This window comes from Neophocaena asiaeorientalis, unplaced genomic scaffold (assembly GCF_003031525.2).
Source record: "Neophocaena asiaeorientalis asiaeorientalis breed wild unplaced genomic scaffold, Neophocaena_asiaeorientalis_V1.1 scaffold299, whole genome shotgun sequence".
Taxonomy (NCBI): Eukaryota; Metazoa; Chordata; class Mammalia; order Artiodactyla; family Phocoenidae; genus Neophocaena; species Neophocaena asiaeorientalis.
The window spans coordinates 823,132-835,977 of record NW_020172626.1 but is presented as its reverse complement, the minus strand read 5'-3'; the positions used below and the strand labels follow the sequence as shown (position 1 = coordinate 835,977).

The 12,846-nt window shown below is 39.7% G+C and overlaps 1 protein-coding gene across 1 annotated transcript in view; it reads right to left on the bottom strand.

Annotated features, from left to right (window-relative positions):
• CUNH8orf34 (chromosome unknown C8orf34 homolog) overlaps nt 1-12,846 on the bottom strand; it is a 108,614-nt gene that overhangs the window by 24,084 nt on the left and 71,684 nt on the right. Inside the window, 1 exon segment of the mRNA XM_024739013.1 lies at nt 1,659-1,687. Coding sequence (XP_024594781.1) covers nt 1,659-1,687 — 29 coding nt within the window.

Sequence of the window (12,846 nt, the reverse complement as noted above, 5' to 3'; positions counted from 1 at the left end):
TTTTTTTTGCGGTACGCGGGCCTCTCACTGTCATGGCCTCTCCCGTTGCGGAGCACAGGCTCCGGGTGCACAGGCTCAGCGGCCATGGCTCAAGGGCCCAGCCGCTCCGCGGCATGTGGGATCTTCCTGGACCGGGGCACGAACCCGTGTCCCCTGCATCGGCAGGCGGACTCTCAACCACTGCGCCACCAGGGAAGCCCTATCAATTCATATTTTAAAGTACATTCATAAATTTCACTTATTTAGGGAATCAGAAATGTATTTTTTGGTACAAAACTCAAAAGGTATAGTCCTATTTGGAATAGAAGGATACTAACTTTATTGCTTTTGTAAATTATAATTATTACCTTATAGTTTATTATTTTAAAATGTCATGACTTATATAATCCCATTTTTTGCACTTTCTTTCTACCTATATATCACTTTCTTTCTACCTATATATCTAGGCACCAAGCCAAATTTCAATATGTTTTCTCTTTAGAGAGACATCTGGACCAATGTTCACCAAATACTGATGGCTATTTCTAGGTGTTTCTCTTTTTTCCCAATATGATGTCAGATTTCTTTTCAGCCACAACAGACTGAATGCAGAAGCAGATATGAAGATCTAAAATTTTCAATTAAACCAGACAGTGAAAAGGTTTTCAAAAATGTAAACAATGCCACTTTCTCACAAATATCTTGTTTTGGAAAATAAAGTATTTTTCATAAAAATGTTATTTTTGTTAATGAAATGGTTTTATCAGTGCTATTTTTAAAATGAATAAACATGTAACATTTTTATCAGTTTTAAATTCTAACATGGCAAATATTGATGAATGAAATCTACGTAAATTAAAGCTTTTGGGGTCCTCTACATAATTTTTAGGAGTATAAAGGGGTCCTATGACCAAAAAAATGAGAACTTCTATTTCAATGACTCCTAAATGTATAACTCTAAATCAAATCTCACTCATGAGCAAGAACTCATATAAATATGTTTCACAGACAACTCAAACTAAACAATTCAAAAGAGAGATCTTGATGCTATCCCAACCTGCCAAATGTGCTATTTCCCCAGGTTTTCCAATTCTGTTAAATGGCACCACAATTCACCTACTTGCTCATCTCCCAAACCTAGGAATCATCACTGACTGATTTCTTCTACAACTGATCTAATAGCAAGTTCCACTGACATTACTGTTAAAATATATTCCTAATCACATCACGTCTCACCACCTTCACGACTATCACCCCAGTCCAAGGCACCATGATATTCCCTTGACATCTTGGAATTAAAGAAAAAAATCCTACTGAGTAAGGTTTCTAATGGGTAGCCATAGAAAAGTACAAGTGTCTTCCATATCACCATCACCATCATCATCATCTAGATACAGGCAGAATCCAAATCGTTTATATTAGTTTTCATTTTTAATATAGTGATTCAGTGATTCAGCTTTCTCTAAGCAAATTCTAAAACTCTCAACTCAAAAGAACAGGTGATATTATATATTTCATGCAATAACTTTCTTAAAGCATATAACTTTGAAAGTTTTAAAATGTTAGCACCAAATAAATTACACTTGAACACTTTATGTTTCAGAAACATAACATAACATTTAGACAATGGATTAAAATGTAAGTTCTATATTTTATTTTCATTAGATGGTTCAACGTACCTTATCGAGTTCCTCTGAAATTGCAATACCTGGGATTCAAGAGAGAGAGAAATAAAAAAGTTTTAGAAGCAATCCTTAATAACCCAATCTTAAAAACAAAAATGAAAGTTCCAATTTGTAGAACTAGTGCATTTTCCATCCTATTTTTTCTTTTTAAGAGTGCTTCAAAATAATGTGGTACCATCCTTTCTACTGATGAAAACAAATTAGAAATTTAAGTCACTATAACAGCGTCAACTGCTGAAACAATGCAAATGATGCAACAAATACCAAACAAAACAGGCACCTACAAGCCTACCAGCTTGTAGGCTATTAAATGCAGAGCTAACTTGCAAAGACAACTGTAGAAATGTTGTCTTTATGTGATAATGACAATCAAGTGCAACTTAGCCTGTTACAATTTTGTTCTCTTTTAAGAACTGATTCAGATTCCTAGAGTGATAAAACATTAAGGCAGAAAGGTGGTTGTAGGTCATGTATTTTAATTTCCCTATCCTCACAAGCTCCCCTTCTCCCATCTACACACTCTTCAATGTACATCAGTCCAATTTCTGTCTTTACCATTATTCCAAAATTGTTCTAAGTTAGTAATGTAAAAAGTTTTAGTCCTTAATTTATTTCTCTGTGATGAGAGAGACTCTGTTAACCCCACTCTCTTTCTTGAAATGCTACCCTACCTTTTCTATTCTCCTTTGTCTCCTTCACAGGAATACTCTTCTCTGGGCGTAGGGAGTCCTTGCCTGAAATGCCAAGGGTACACTTCCCTTGGTAACCTAACCCATACCACTGACATTTTTATTCCTCTATATGGTGACGACCAGCAAATCTTTATCACCAGCACAGTCTTTCTTCCGAGCCAGCTGCTGAATCCCTGTGGGCATTTCAGTCATAACACGTCAGGCTAAAGACATCCTCCTCCCATTGTCTCACTTCCCCTTCTGTCTGAAGGATGTTGTGCCTATGGTTGCACACAGGCACTGTGGCCAGACACTGGAGCAGGTGTGGCCAGCCCTCAGGTTTAGGACATAGGACAGAGGGAAGCTGGTGTCAAACCCCAGTGTTGTTTTGTTTTGTTTTTTACGTTACCATGAGAAACTAGAGGGCAGGTCTTCACAAAAGCCGTGAAGGCTCCCTTCCTGCCCAGTGTTAGGAGACAGGGATGTTGACAGCCCCTCTCTCACTGCAGCCACTAACACTTGCTCAGTCTCTCTCAGCTTCAGCACTTTGTTCACGGTCCTGTGTCAGAGCACTAAGCTCTATCTTCCCTTTCCTGAGAAAGTATGTGGGCTGAAGGTGGTTTCATTTTTTTGTTGCTTTTAAATTGTATATCTTTTTGTATGACAAAAACTATATTTTATACTTAACCAGATATATTTTTCACCCCAGGTGGGGGGTATTCTTTGTAAAAAATAAATAAAAGAAATAAAATAAAGGTTTTTTAAACAGCAAAAAGTTTGTTTTCTTGTCTCTGAGATGGTGTTGAAGAAGTTATTAGAAAGAAAATGTGTCCAAAAGAGTGTTCCCTCTACTTCACAATTCACATGGTTGAACACCCTGTAGAGAAACCATTTCCTATTGACCGTAATGAATACAGTCAGAATGTGGGTTGGTGGGGTGAAGAGGGAAGGAATTTGAGCTACATTGTCTTTTGTCCAATTCACCAAAGAACTGTAGTAGGATCTTCTGGTGGTCCAAGCTAGTTTTCTCCATCCATAGTTAATCATTACTAAATTCCTTCAACTTAGTTGAAGGGAGTGTATGAGGCTTATTTCGATTTCTGTTTTGTTTAATGAGCTCTTGAAATACAGGGAAATTACGTTTGTGAGGGGATTTGGAAGGAAAGGGTTATGGGTCTCTTTCATAATTTGGTTTCATCATGGAGTTTCTTCCAGTATAAGCCTGGTTTATATGCCAGAAGACATAATACAGGACTTGAGGATTTAGAGTTATGACCATCAAGTTATTTGAAGGCAGCTATCGTTTTTTATCTCCATAGCTCCCATTACAGTTCATATCCAAGCACATGATCATAACCCAGTAAATGTTTGCTGAATATTCAAACCAAGCCTCATTCCTTAGGATATGCTTCAACAGTTTCTGTTACTTCCTTGTAGAGTAATAACAACAGACTGATGGCACAATTCCACCTCTAATTGAAATGATTTTTTATTATTCCTAAAGGAGTGACTAGGAGTGACTAGTGATGAGAAACCCTGAGATGGCAGAGGTTAGCATACTTTCTGATTTCTGATTCATTTAAACCTTTGCAGACAAATCTAGTCCTAGCCCTTATTTGGGGGTTGGCTTTTCTATGGACCTCCACATAATAATTCCAAACCTCAGGCTCCTGGAAGTTCATAAAATCAATGTAAATTGAACAGAAAGTAGGACTGAAAACATTCTTTTCCACTTCAATCTTTGTCTGCATCTATCTTTCATTCTCAGCAGCTCTTTTGCTCTCTCCTGTCTGTCTGTTTTTCTTTACCAAGGTGTCAGTCTCTAGCTCTGCTGTCATGATGACTATCACCTTCCTGGGCCAAGAGACAAGGAAAATTCTGAAGTCCAAGGACACACAGAAAATAAGAACAGACTGAAGCCAGCGTTCAGCAGACTCTAAAGCACAAGAAAGAATGAACTGGGTTGGAAGAGAAAATCTGAAAGTAGTCTCAAGAAAATGAAGCTGAGTGAAGATCCCCTCTCTGCTTAGGTACGGAGTGTCTGTGGAGGACACTTTACCAGTCGCTCTATCATCTCAGTCCACTAAACTAGTAAATCAATCACACACAAAGCAGAAAAAATACTATGCCCTACTTCATCTCAACAAATGGCACCATTCTTCCCCTTGTAGATAAAACCAGAAACACAGGTGTATTCAAGATGAATTTTTCATAACAATATTCTATAAAATTCTTCTTTGGTAAAAACTGTTGGTAATTAAGAATTTTTACGTGTCACTACACTAAAACAGAGTCCGGCCATGACTCTGGGGGTTCGGTGACCTAAGCTTAACAGTTATTCAGGAACTTGCTGTATTATGAAGGTACCTGATTCAACAATTCAGGGAGAGAACGTTTCATGAAGGTAGCATTGCAGCTGGGCAGCATCACTACTGAGTGAGTGTGGTTGAAGAACTCTGAGATATTATAATGAGTCTACAGTAGGGAGTATCTGTGAGACAGGCAGATCCCACAGCTTTCTGAGCAATGATAAACATTTCTAGAGGTCTAGCATATCACACACTTATGAATATTTGGGTTTAAAAAATATATGAAATTATTCAGGCTCACCTGGAATAACTCAGATTTCAAGATAATGTAGGAATTTTATACAGTACCAAATGGTTTATGTAAACCTATCAGTCCAGTTTATAGAAGCCAAATATATATTTCAAATGCTTATATTTACATTGATACAATTATTACAAAAATGTTCCTTTCCAATATGATTTCAAGATTAGAACTGAATATATTGTTTAAAAATAAATATTTAAAAGACTTAATCTATTTTAAGAGACAGAAAGGGAGAGTAGATACATAAAACAAAATTTTCTTTCTCATCCAAAATCATAAAAATTAGATACCTGGAATTAAATAACCCATTACCCAATTGTCTGAGATTTCTGAAACTCCCTTGATTATTTTTAACTTTCTGCATTAATGCCCTTGGCCCTGCAAAAAGAGTTTCCTCACTCAGTTTTTAGAAAGTTATCAGTTGGTCTTTAAATTTCTTTTACACCTCAGACTTATGAATCCATTATTCATAAAGATAGCAGCAATACTTCACCTATCTACAGTGTAGCCAAGAACTTGTAGGTAAGTTAGTCAAAAGGCCTTAATGACCTTGAATGGTCAAAATGCATGTCACACAGAACTTGAACCTCACTTGTGAACTAGCTCCCTACATCCTCTGTTCACTGTCCATTTTAGAAAGTATCAGAAGCTGTTTTGCAGGGCCAAGAAATTTTACCAGTGGAAAATTAAGATGAAGAAAAAGGTTGCTATGAAGACATATTAAAGTATAAGAAGTGATGAGTCCCAGAATAAAGCTCAAACTAACTAAATGCGGAACTTGGTTTGGGGAAGAAATTATGCCTCTAATCGTTCTAAATGTCTGGTCTTACACATTTTTTCAGATACCTATTATTATATTTTCTTAACATTTAAATATTTTGATGATTTTTACCTAAGAATTTATCTAAACAAATACTATATACTGTATAATTCTTTAGGCTCTCTATTATCCATGTCAAATTGCCTAGGATATTATTCAGTTTTTGTATTTCGATTTTAATCAAAGCTTAACCTGACTAAAAGCCATTGAAAGATATTAAAGACACGCTTCTTTACAGAAGCAGGAAGCTCTAATGAGAACCATTCATACTGAGTAGCCAGGATATTTCTCCCAGTGCCAAGCAGAACATTCACAGCTATTCCCTGAGATGAGATTAACAACTTTTAGGCACTTCATTAACTCTCAAAATCCATCATATTTTAAGGTATATTTTTAAATTTTATAGAAACTAAGGGGCAGTGGGGAACAGAATATGCGAGAGAAAATACAGTGGGTTGCTACAATATGTTGTAAGGAATGAAGGCCCAGGATTTGATTATGGGACTCTTGATGCATACCGGATCACATGGTCTTCCTAAAAGCCCAAGTGAGATTTTACAGGAGACATTGTCCTTTCAGAGTAGCCAAAGAGGCGTGGCTTAGGGCAGCAATGGTGTCCCAGATAGAAGTGGGCTTCTTGGAAATGAACAGGGGGAAATGAGTTCCTTCAGAAACTAAGCTTCTCTTCTAGATAAAGAGGCAAGGGCTCCCACAGGCATATCAGAGGTTGGTTCCTGATTCTGCTGTACTGCAAACCTATCTGGATACTTTCATTTGTGTCCTTCAACTTATGGGCCTTTCCATTTATTCCAACCCTCAGAGAGGTCTCAGTGGTATCAGAATTTCTTCCAAAACAGTTCTTACATTCCAAGCTGTGCTAGATCAAGTAAACAGGAGAAACCTGCTCCACCAAGATTTCCATTTCCCCAGGCATCAGGTTAGCCCTAGAGTTAGAATCAGGTGGTAGCTAAGAGAAATGAAAGTAGCAAATTTGCACGATTCTTTATAGCTTAGTCAATGTAATTCATTTCATGAGAGTAGATCAGAAAATTCATATGGTATAAACTGGAAGTAGCTATTTTCCAAAGTCTGACTCCCTATTGGAAAAAAATCCCAATGATATCAGAATTGTAAAGACAGATTACGCCGATTCTTCCTTTTGCAAAAAGCCTATTTGATTTCATTTGGTCAAACCGATACATATTTATCACAGAACAAAATAAAAAATATAATAAAGGGAAAAGGAAAACAAGTCTCCACTCATAAATAATGATAACAGTTTCTTGTGAATTCTTCCAAATAATTTTTTGAGCATATAAAGGCATACATACAAATGCGGTATGCCTCTATATGCATATATAAAACAAAATTAAAGGCAAACATACTATTTTGTTATCTGCTTTTTGTATAAAACTCTATTTTTATATTAGTAAATATTTTCTACAGTATCATTTTTAATGACTATAAAGTATACCATTGTGTGAATGTACCATGATTTCTTTATCCATTTTTCTTTCTCTAATAAAAGATACTTAATTTCCAGCTTTTCCTGTTATTGCAGGAAACAATGCAAGCACAGCTTGGAGATGGCTGCACACACAATGAATGTGTTTGCCATCTTTTTTTTTACCAAGTTATCTGCCACTTCGGACAGCTAGATTTTCTGAAATATTTTCTCTCCCTGATTTTTTGAAAGCATTCTACCTTGGTTTTCAACCTACCTGTCCGAAAATTCCTTTTCAGTGTCAACTAGATCACTTTTCTACCTGTATCTCAAATGTTAATGGTATGTGTTTGGGGGAGGGCTCTTTTTCCCTATATGCTAAAGATTACTGTACCTATATCCCTAATCAAATTTCTTCTCCAAATAGCAATTTACACACACGTGCACGCACACACACACACACACACACACACACACACACACACACACACACTTGACTGCTGGGAACAGAGGAGGGCTATCCACACCATTTGGATGTACCAAAGGTGTTCGAAACAACATTCCTCCTCCACCCTCAAACCCTCTTGAATTCCTATCTGAGGCAGAGGCAGCACCCAGTCACCTTGATTATAAACAAAACCAAAAAAATAAAACAATCTAAGCACATCATTCTCTCTTTATCCTCACACCTCTTTCATATCAGTGAGTCTTAACCATATAATCTTCTACACTTCTTAAACCAGCGGTCCCCAATCTTTTTGCACCAGGGACTGGTCGCATGGAAGAATTTGTCCACGGATGCGGGGGGAGAGCGGGGATGGTCCAGGCGGTGATGCGAGTGACGGGGAGCAGGTGATGAGGCTTTGCTCGCTTGCCCACCGCTCAACTCCTGCCACGCGGCCTGGTTGCTAACACGCAGCTGACCAGTACCAATACCTGTCTTAAACTATTCCCTCTTTTCTATCCCACAGCTACCGCTCTATTTCAGGCTCTCTTCATCTGGTTTTTGCCCTGAGACATGAACCATATCAATTCCATCTTCCACGTGGCACCAGAGCGATCGTTCGGAAATACAGGATCATCTTCACCCCCGACTCCCCTGCCACCTAGACTTCCACCTTCGTTGACTTTATTACTCACTTCACCCTTAATGCATCAACAATACAAAATTTTCTTCTTTCTCTGAAATTTTTCTGTGAATTTTCTTCCTTCTTTTTACACACATGCTTTTCTGTCAGGAACCTCCCACTTCATGACACATCTTCACTCTCCTTTTACCTTAGCTTTACCTTTTTATCCTTACAGACTCTACTCAGATATATTCTTCACCACATTGGCCCTAAACCTCCTTGTTGAAGGCTCCCACACGTCTCCTTACAAGGCTTTGAAATTCTGCTTTTCACAACTTTCTCTCCTACTAAAAGGTAAACTTGAGGTCTGCATGCAATGAACAGACAATTCCCACATCATCTGCTTCCATTTTCACTCATAGGCTATTATTCCCTAACTCCTCAGGCTGTTTGTCAGAAAAGACTTTTGGGGGATGTTCACGATTGCTGAACTAAAAAAGTCATCTGTTATTTTTTTCTTGGCTGAGTCCAGATGGCTATTATCAGTCACAGAGCATAAATATCTGTCCTCTGTTCTCCCAACAGCTGGGCTTTTTTCCTTGGAAAAGCTCCAGCCAGTGTTTCACATGAACTACAGTCTGTAGACCAATGTCTAAATGGGCTAAAGATACTCATCCTATCATTGCCTTCCTTTGCAGAAAACTGCCAAAGGCAGCAAAGGCCTTAGGCTCAGAAAAGCCTCGGGTTCCTACTTGCTTACCTATCTGTTTAATTTAATAGACAGCCCACAGTTAAAGCCAAAGGTCTCAGCAAACAAATCAAATATATAAAAACCAAAACCTATGTAAAATGACATCAAAGGCCCACACTTAGAGAAGCAGAAGGTAGATCTGCAGTGAAGAAAGAGTAAGGGAGGGGTCACAGAGAAGATGGACCAGGAAGAAATGGAAGCAGAGGTGGCACTCGCCCAGCGAATTGTGACTGAATTATGCACTGATCACTGTGCTGCATGCTGGGGAGTCCAGGTGCCCCTGGACTCCCCGCAGCTCAGAGTTAGAGAGCTGTGAAAGCAGATCACAGCATTTAAGCGCGTACAGAGAAAAGTATGGAAGCACAGAAAGAGGGGTACCAGATCCATTCCACAGAAAGACAGCAGCACTAAACCATCAAGTGGCATCTCAGCTGAGGCTAAAGAGAGGAGCAGAGATTAGCTTGGGGCAAGTGGGGGTGTGATTTCAGGGTACGGACACAGCATAAGCAAATACATGAAATGCAGAAACATCAGTGAGTGTGAAAAACTTCCCTGTTACCGGTGCACAAGTGGCCTGATGATGAGTCATGAGAGATGATACTGGACACATGACTAAGGGTCAGAGCATGGAGCACCTTCTATGAGGTTTTTAAGGAGCCCTTGAACGTCCGCAACAAGTGGTGTCAAGTCTTCACTCTAGATCCATCCCACTGATTGCAGTGAGGGCTGTTTGGAGATACAGAGAAACAAGAGTGTGGACGGGAATGGCTATTCATGCTTCAAACTATTTCCGTATTTCTCCTGGGCTCACAAGCTAGGCTACATTCCCCAGCCTCCCTTGCAGTCAGTTGTAGAAGGTGGGTGATGTAATGTGAGCACTTCCACCTCTAGGCATGAGAAACCACCCCCATAATCCTCTATTGTCTCCTTCTGCTTTCAGGACCCTTGGATCAGGTGCTAAAGATAGGAGAATAACAGGATAGAACTGTCTGCAACCCTGGAACACTATATGGAGTGACTAAATACTTATACTGTATTAAGCCACAGAGATTTTGGCCATAAGACTCCCCTAACTTAGGGTCATGGTAATCCCTCCAGCCACAAGCTCAGTATGAGCAGGGACTGCACCTGTTTTTTCTGTCACGGGGCAGGAATGAAATGAAACAAAATGGAACATGTTAAATGGATAAATCAATGGTCTGGTCAGTGGTGCTGAGTGTGAATTAGAGGGTGCTAAAGCGGCAGAGAAGAAAATCATACCCAAGATAGAGGGAAAATATCAAGACTTGGAAATTAATTATTAACAGTTAGGGAGAAAGACGAGTCTAGAAGGGCTCCAGGCTGGCCGAACCAGTAACTGATGATGCCAACAGCTGAGACAACTCAGGAAGAAGAAAGGTCACAGTAAAGAAGGAGGTATGATCTACTTAGATATACTGAATTTAGCACGGCAGTGGGATATCCACCATCTTGGATAAAGGCATACACAGCCTGGATGGGAAATACACTTATCGGAGTTAGTTGTGTAGGGGTGATAATTAAATCTCTGAGGGAGGATAAGGCTGGACACCGAGAGCATTTGAAAGACCAGAGGCAGAGAATGAACTGTGGGAACAGCATTCATAGCAGCAGGAAAGAAAGAGAAGTGTCAGAATGAAACCTACAAGATATGATGTGGAGAGCATCCAGAAACGATCAAATGAGGGCCAAGTCCCAGAAACTCAAAGATCGGAGAGTTTGAAGGCAGACAAAGTAATCAACGGTGTTAAAAGTACCAGAGCAATTCTGTAAGATGAGGAAGAGTGTTCATTCAGTTTGACAACTTGGATTCAATTGGTGACCACAGTGAGAAAGGTCTGAGTAGAATGACGGGTGCAGTTATGTAACCGCACTGAGGAGTGAGGGGAAGATGAGCAGGTGGAGACCATGCGTGTTAACTGTTCTTTTTGAAACTCTGGATGAAAGAGGAAGAAGGAATTCTGTTGTACCTCTGTGTGAGGTAACTCAACCTCAAGAGAAGGGCTTTTTTTTTTTTGGCCGTATGCGGGCCTCTCACTGTTGTGGCCTCTCCCGTTGCGGAGCACAGGCTCCAGACGCGCAGGCTCAGCGGCCATGGCTCACGGGCCCAGCCGCTCCGCGGCATGTGGGATCTTCCCAGACCGGGGCACGAACCCGTGTCCCCTGCATCGGTAGGCGGACTCTCAACCACTGCGCCACCAGGGAAGCCCTGAGAAGGGCTTTTGTGTGTGTTTGTTTTAACATTAGGTAGAGCTCTGGTGTTCGATGTGGGAGCCGCACATGGCTAATGAACATCTGAAACATGGCTCGTCCACGCTGAGGTGTGCTGTAGAATAAAATTCACACCGGATTTTGGAAGCCTCGGTATGAAAGGAAAAGAACATAAACTACCTCAATAATAATTTTTATATGGAATACAATTAAACTGAAAATAATTTAGACACACTGGGTTAATATTTTACTAAAATTAATTTTAAATTCTTTTTCCTTTTTTGAAATGTGCCTATGTGAACATATAAAATCACACATGTGGCTCATATTACATTTCTGTTGGGCAGCACTCAGCTGAAGCATGTTATAGGCTGTTAGGGATAAACAGTAATAACGCTAACAGTATCTGTGGCAGGCAGAATTCTAGGACGACTCCCAAGACACATACCTGTGCAGTCCTTTCCCTTTGAGTCTGCATGGTGGGACCACTGAAGATGAAAGGGTATTACTCTCTTGATTTAGTTACTAAACAGCTGACTAAGTAAATCAGAAGGAAGATGATCCTGGGGGCCCTGACCTAATCAGATGAGCCCTTTAAAAGAAGGCAAAGCTTCAGAGAGATGTGCCCCAGTGACTTCAAAGAAGAAACAGTGCACTGTTGTTTCGAGAGGAGGACGCCACGAGGCAAGGACCTGAGAATGGTCTCAGAACAGCCCCTGGCCAACACTCAGTGAGAAAACAGGGATCGTAGTGCTGCAAGAGCAACCTCTGAATTTGACCAACAACAAGGATGAGCTTAGAAGACTCCAAACCCAGGTGAGATCACAGCCCCAACCGGTACCTTAATTTCAGCCTGCCCAGACCCTGAGCATAGGACCCAGCTAACCCGCACCCGTACTCCTGAGGCACAGAAATCGCAAAATAATAAATCTGTACTCTTTAAAGCTGCTAAGTTTGTGGTAATTTGTTATATAATAATAGAAACTGAATATTATATCTAACATTTAATTAGCAATTATTTCATACCAGGTACCATACCAAGCACTTCAGATACAGCATCTCATGTGATAGTCACAAAACCTTTAGAAATAGTACCATGATTATTGCAATTTTACAGTAAAGGTGACACAAACACAGAGAGGTTAAGAAAGATTCCCAAGGTCACAAAACTAATAACTGGCTTTATTCCAAGCCACTGAAGTTATTCTAACACGTATACCTTGAGGAGAGAATCACAGCATGAGGAGTGTCACAGTTCATGACTGACTTTATTAAGATAAAGCATTACATTGAGAGGTTTGCAAAAAGCCAGAAAGACAGCATGGTACAGTCTGCATAAGCTGACAGCTGTAGAGATGAGATAATTCTACCATTTTGAGGGACATAAACGATTTTTTGCTGTCAATCTCAACTAAATAACAAATACTTTAAAAGCATGTAACATCTTTCAGAAAGTAAAACTAAGATAAAGCAAAGACCAACCTTGCCAGAGAGAATTCTATCAGAGACTGTATGAAAATTAGGAGATCACTAAAAACTTTCAACCTTTCCTGTGACACAGGAGAAGAAGGTCCACAATAACAA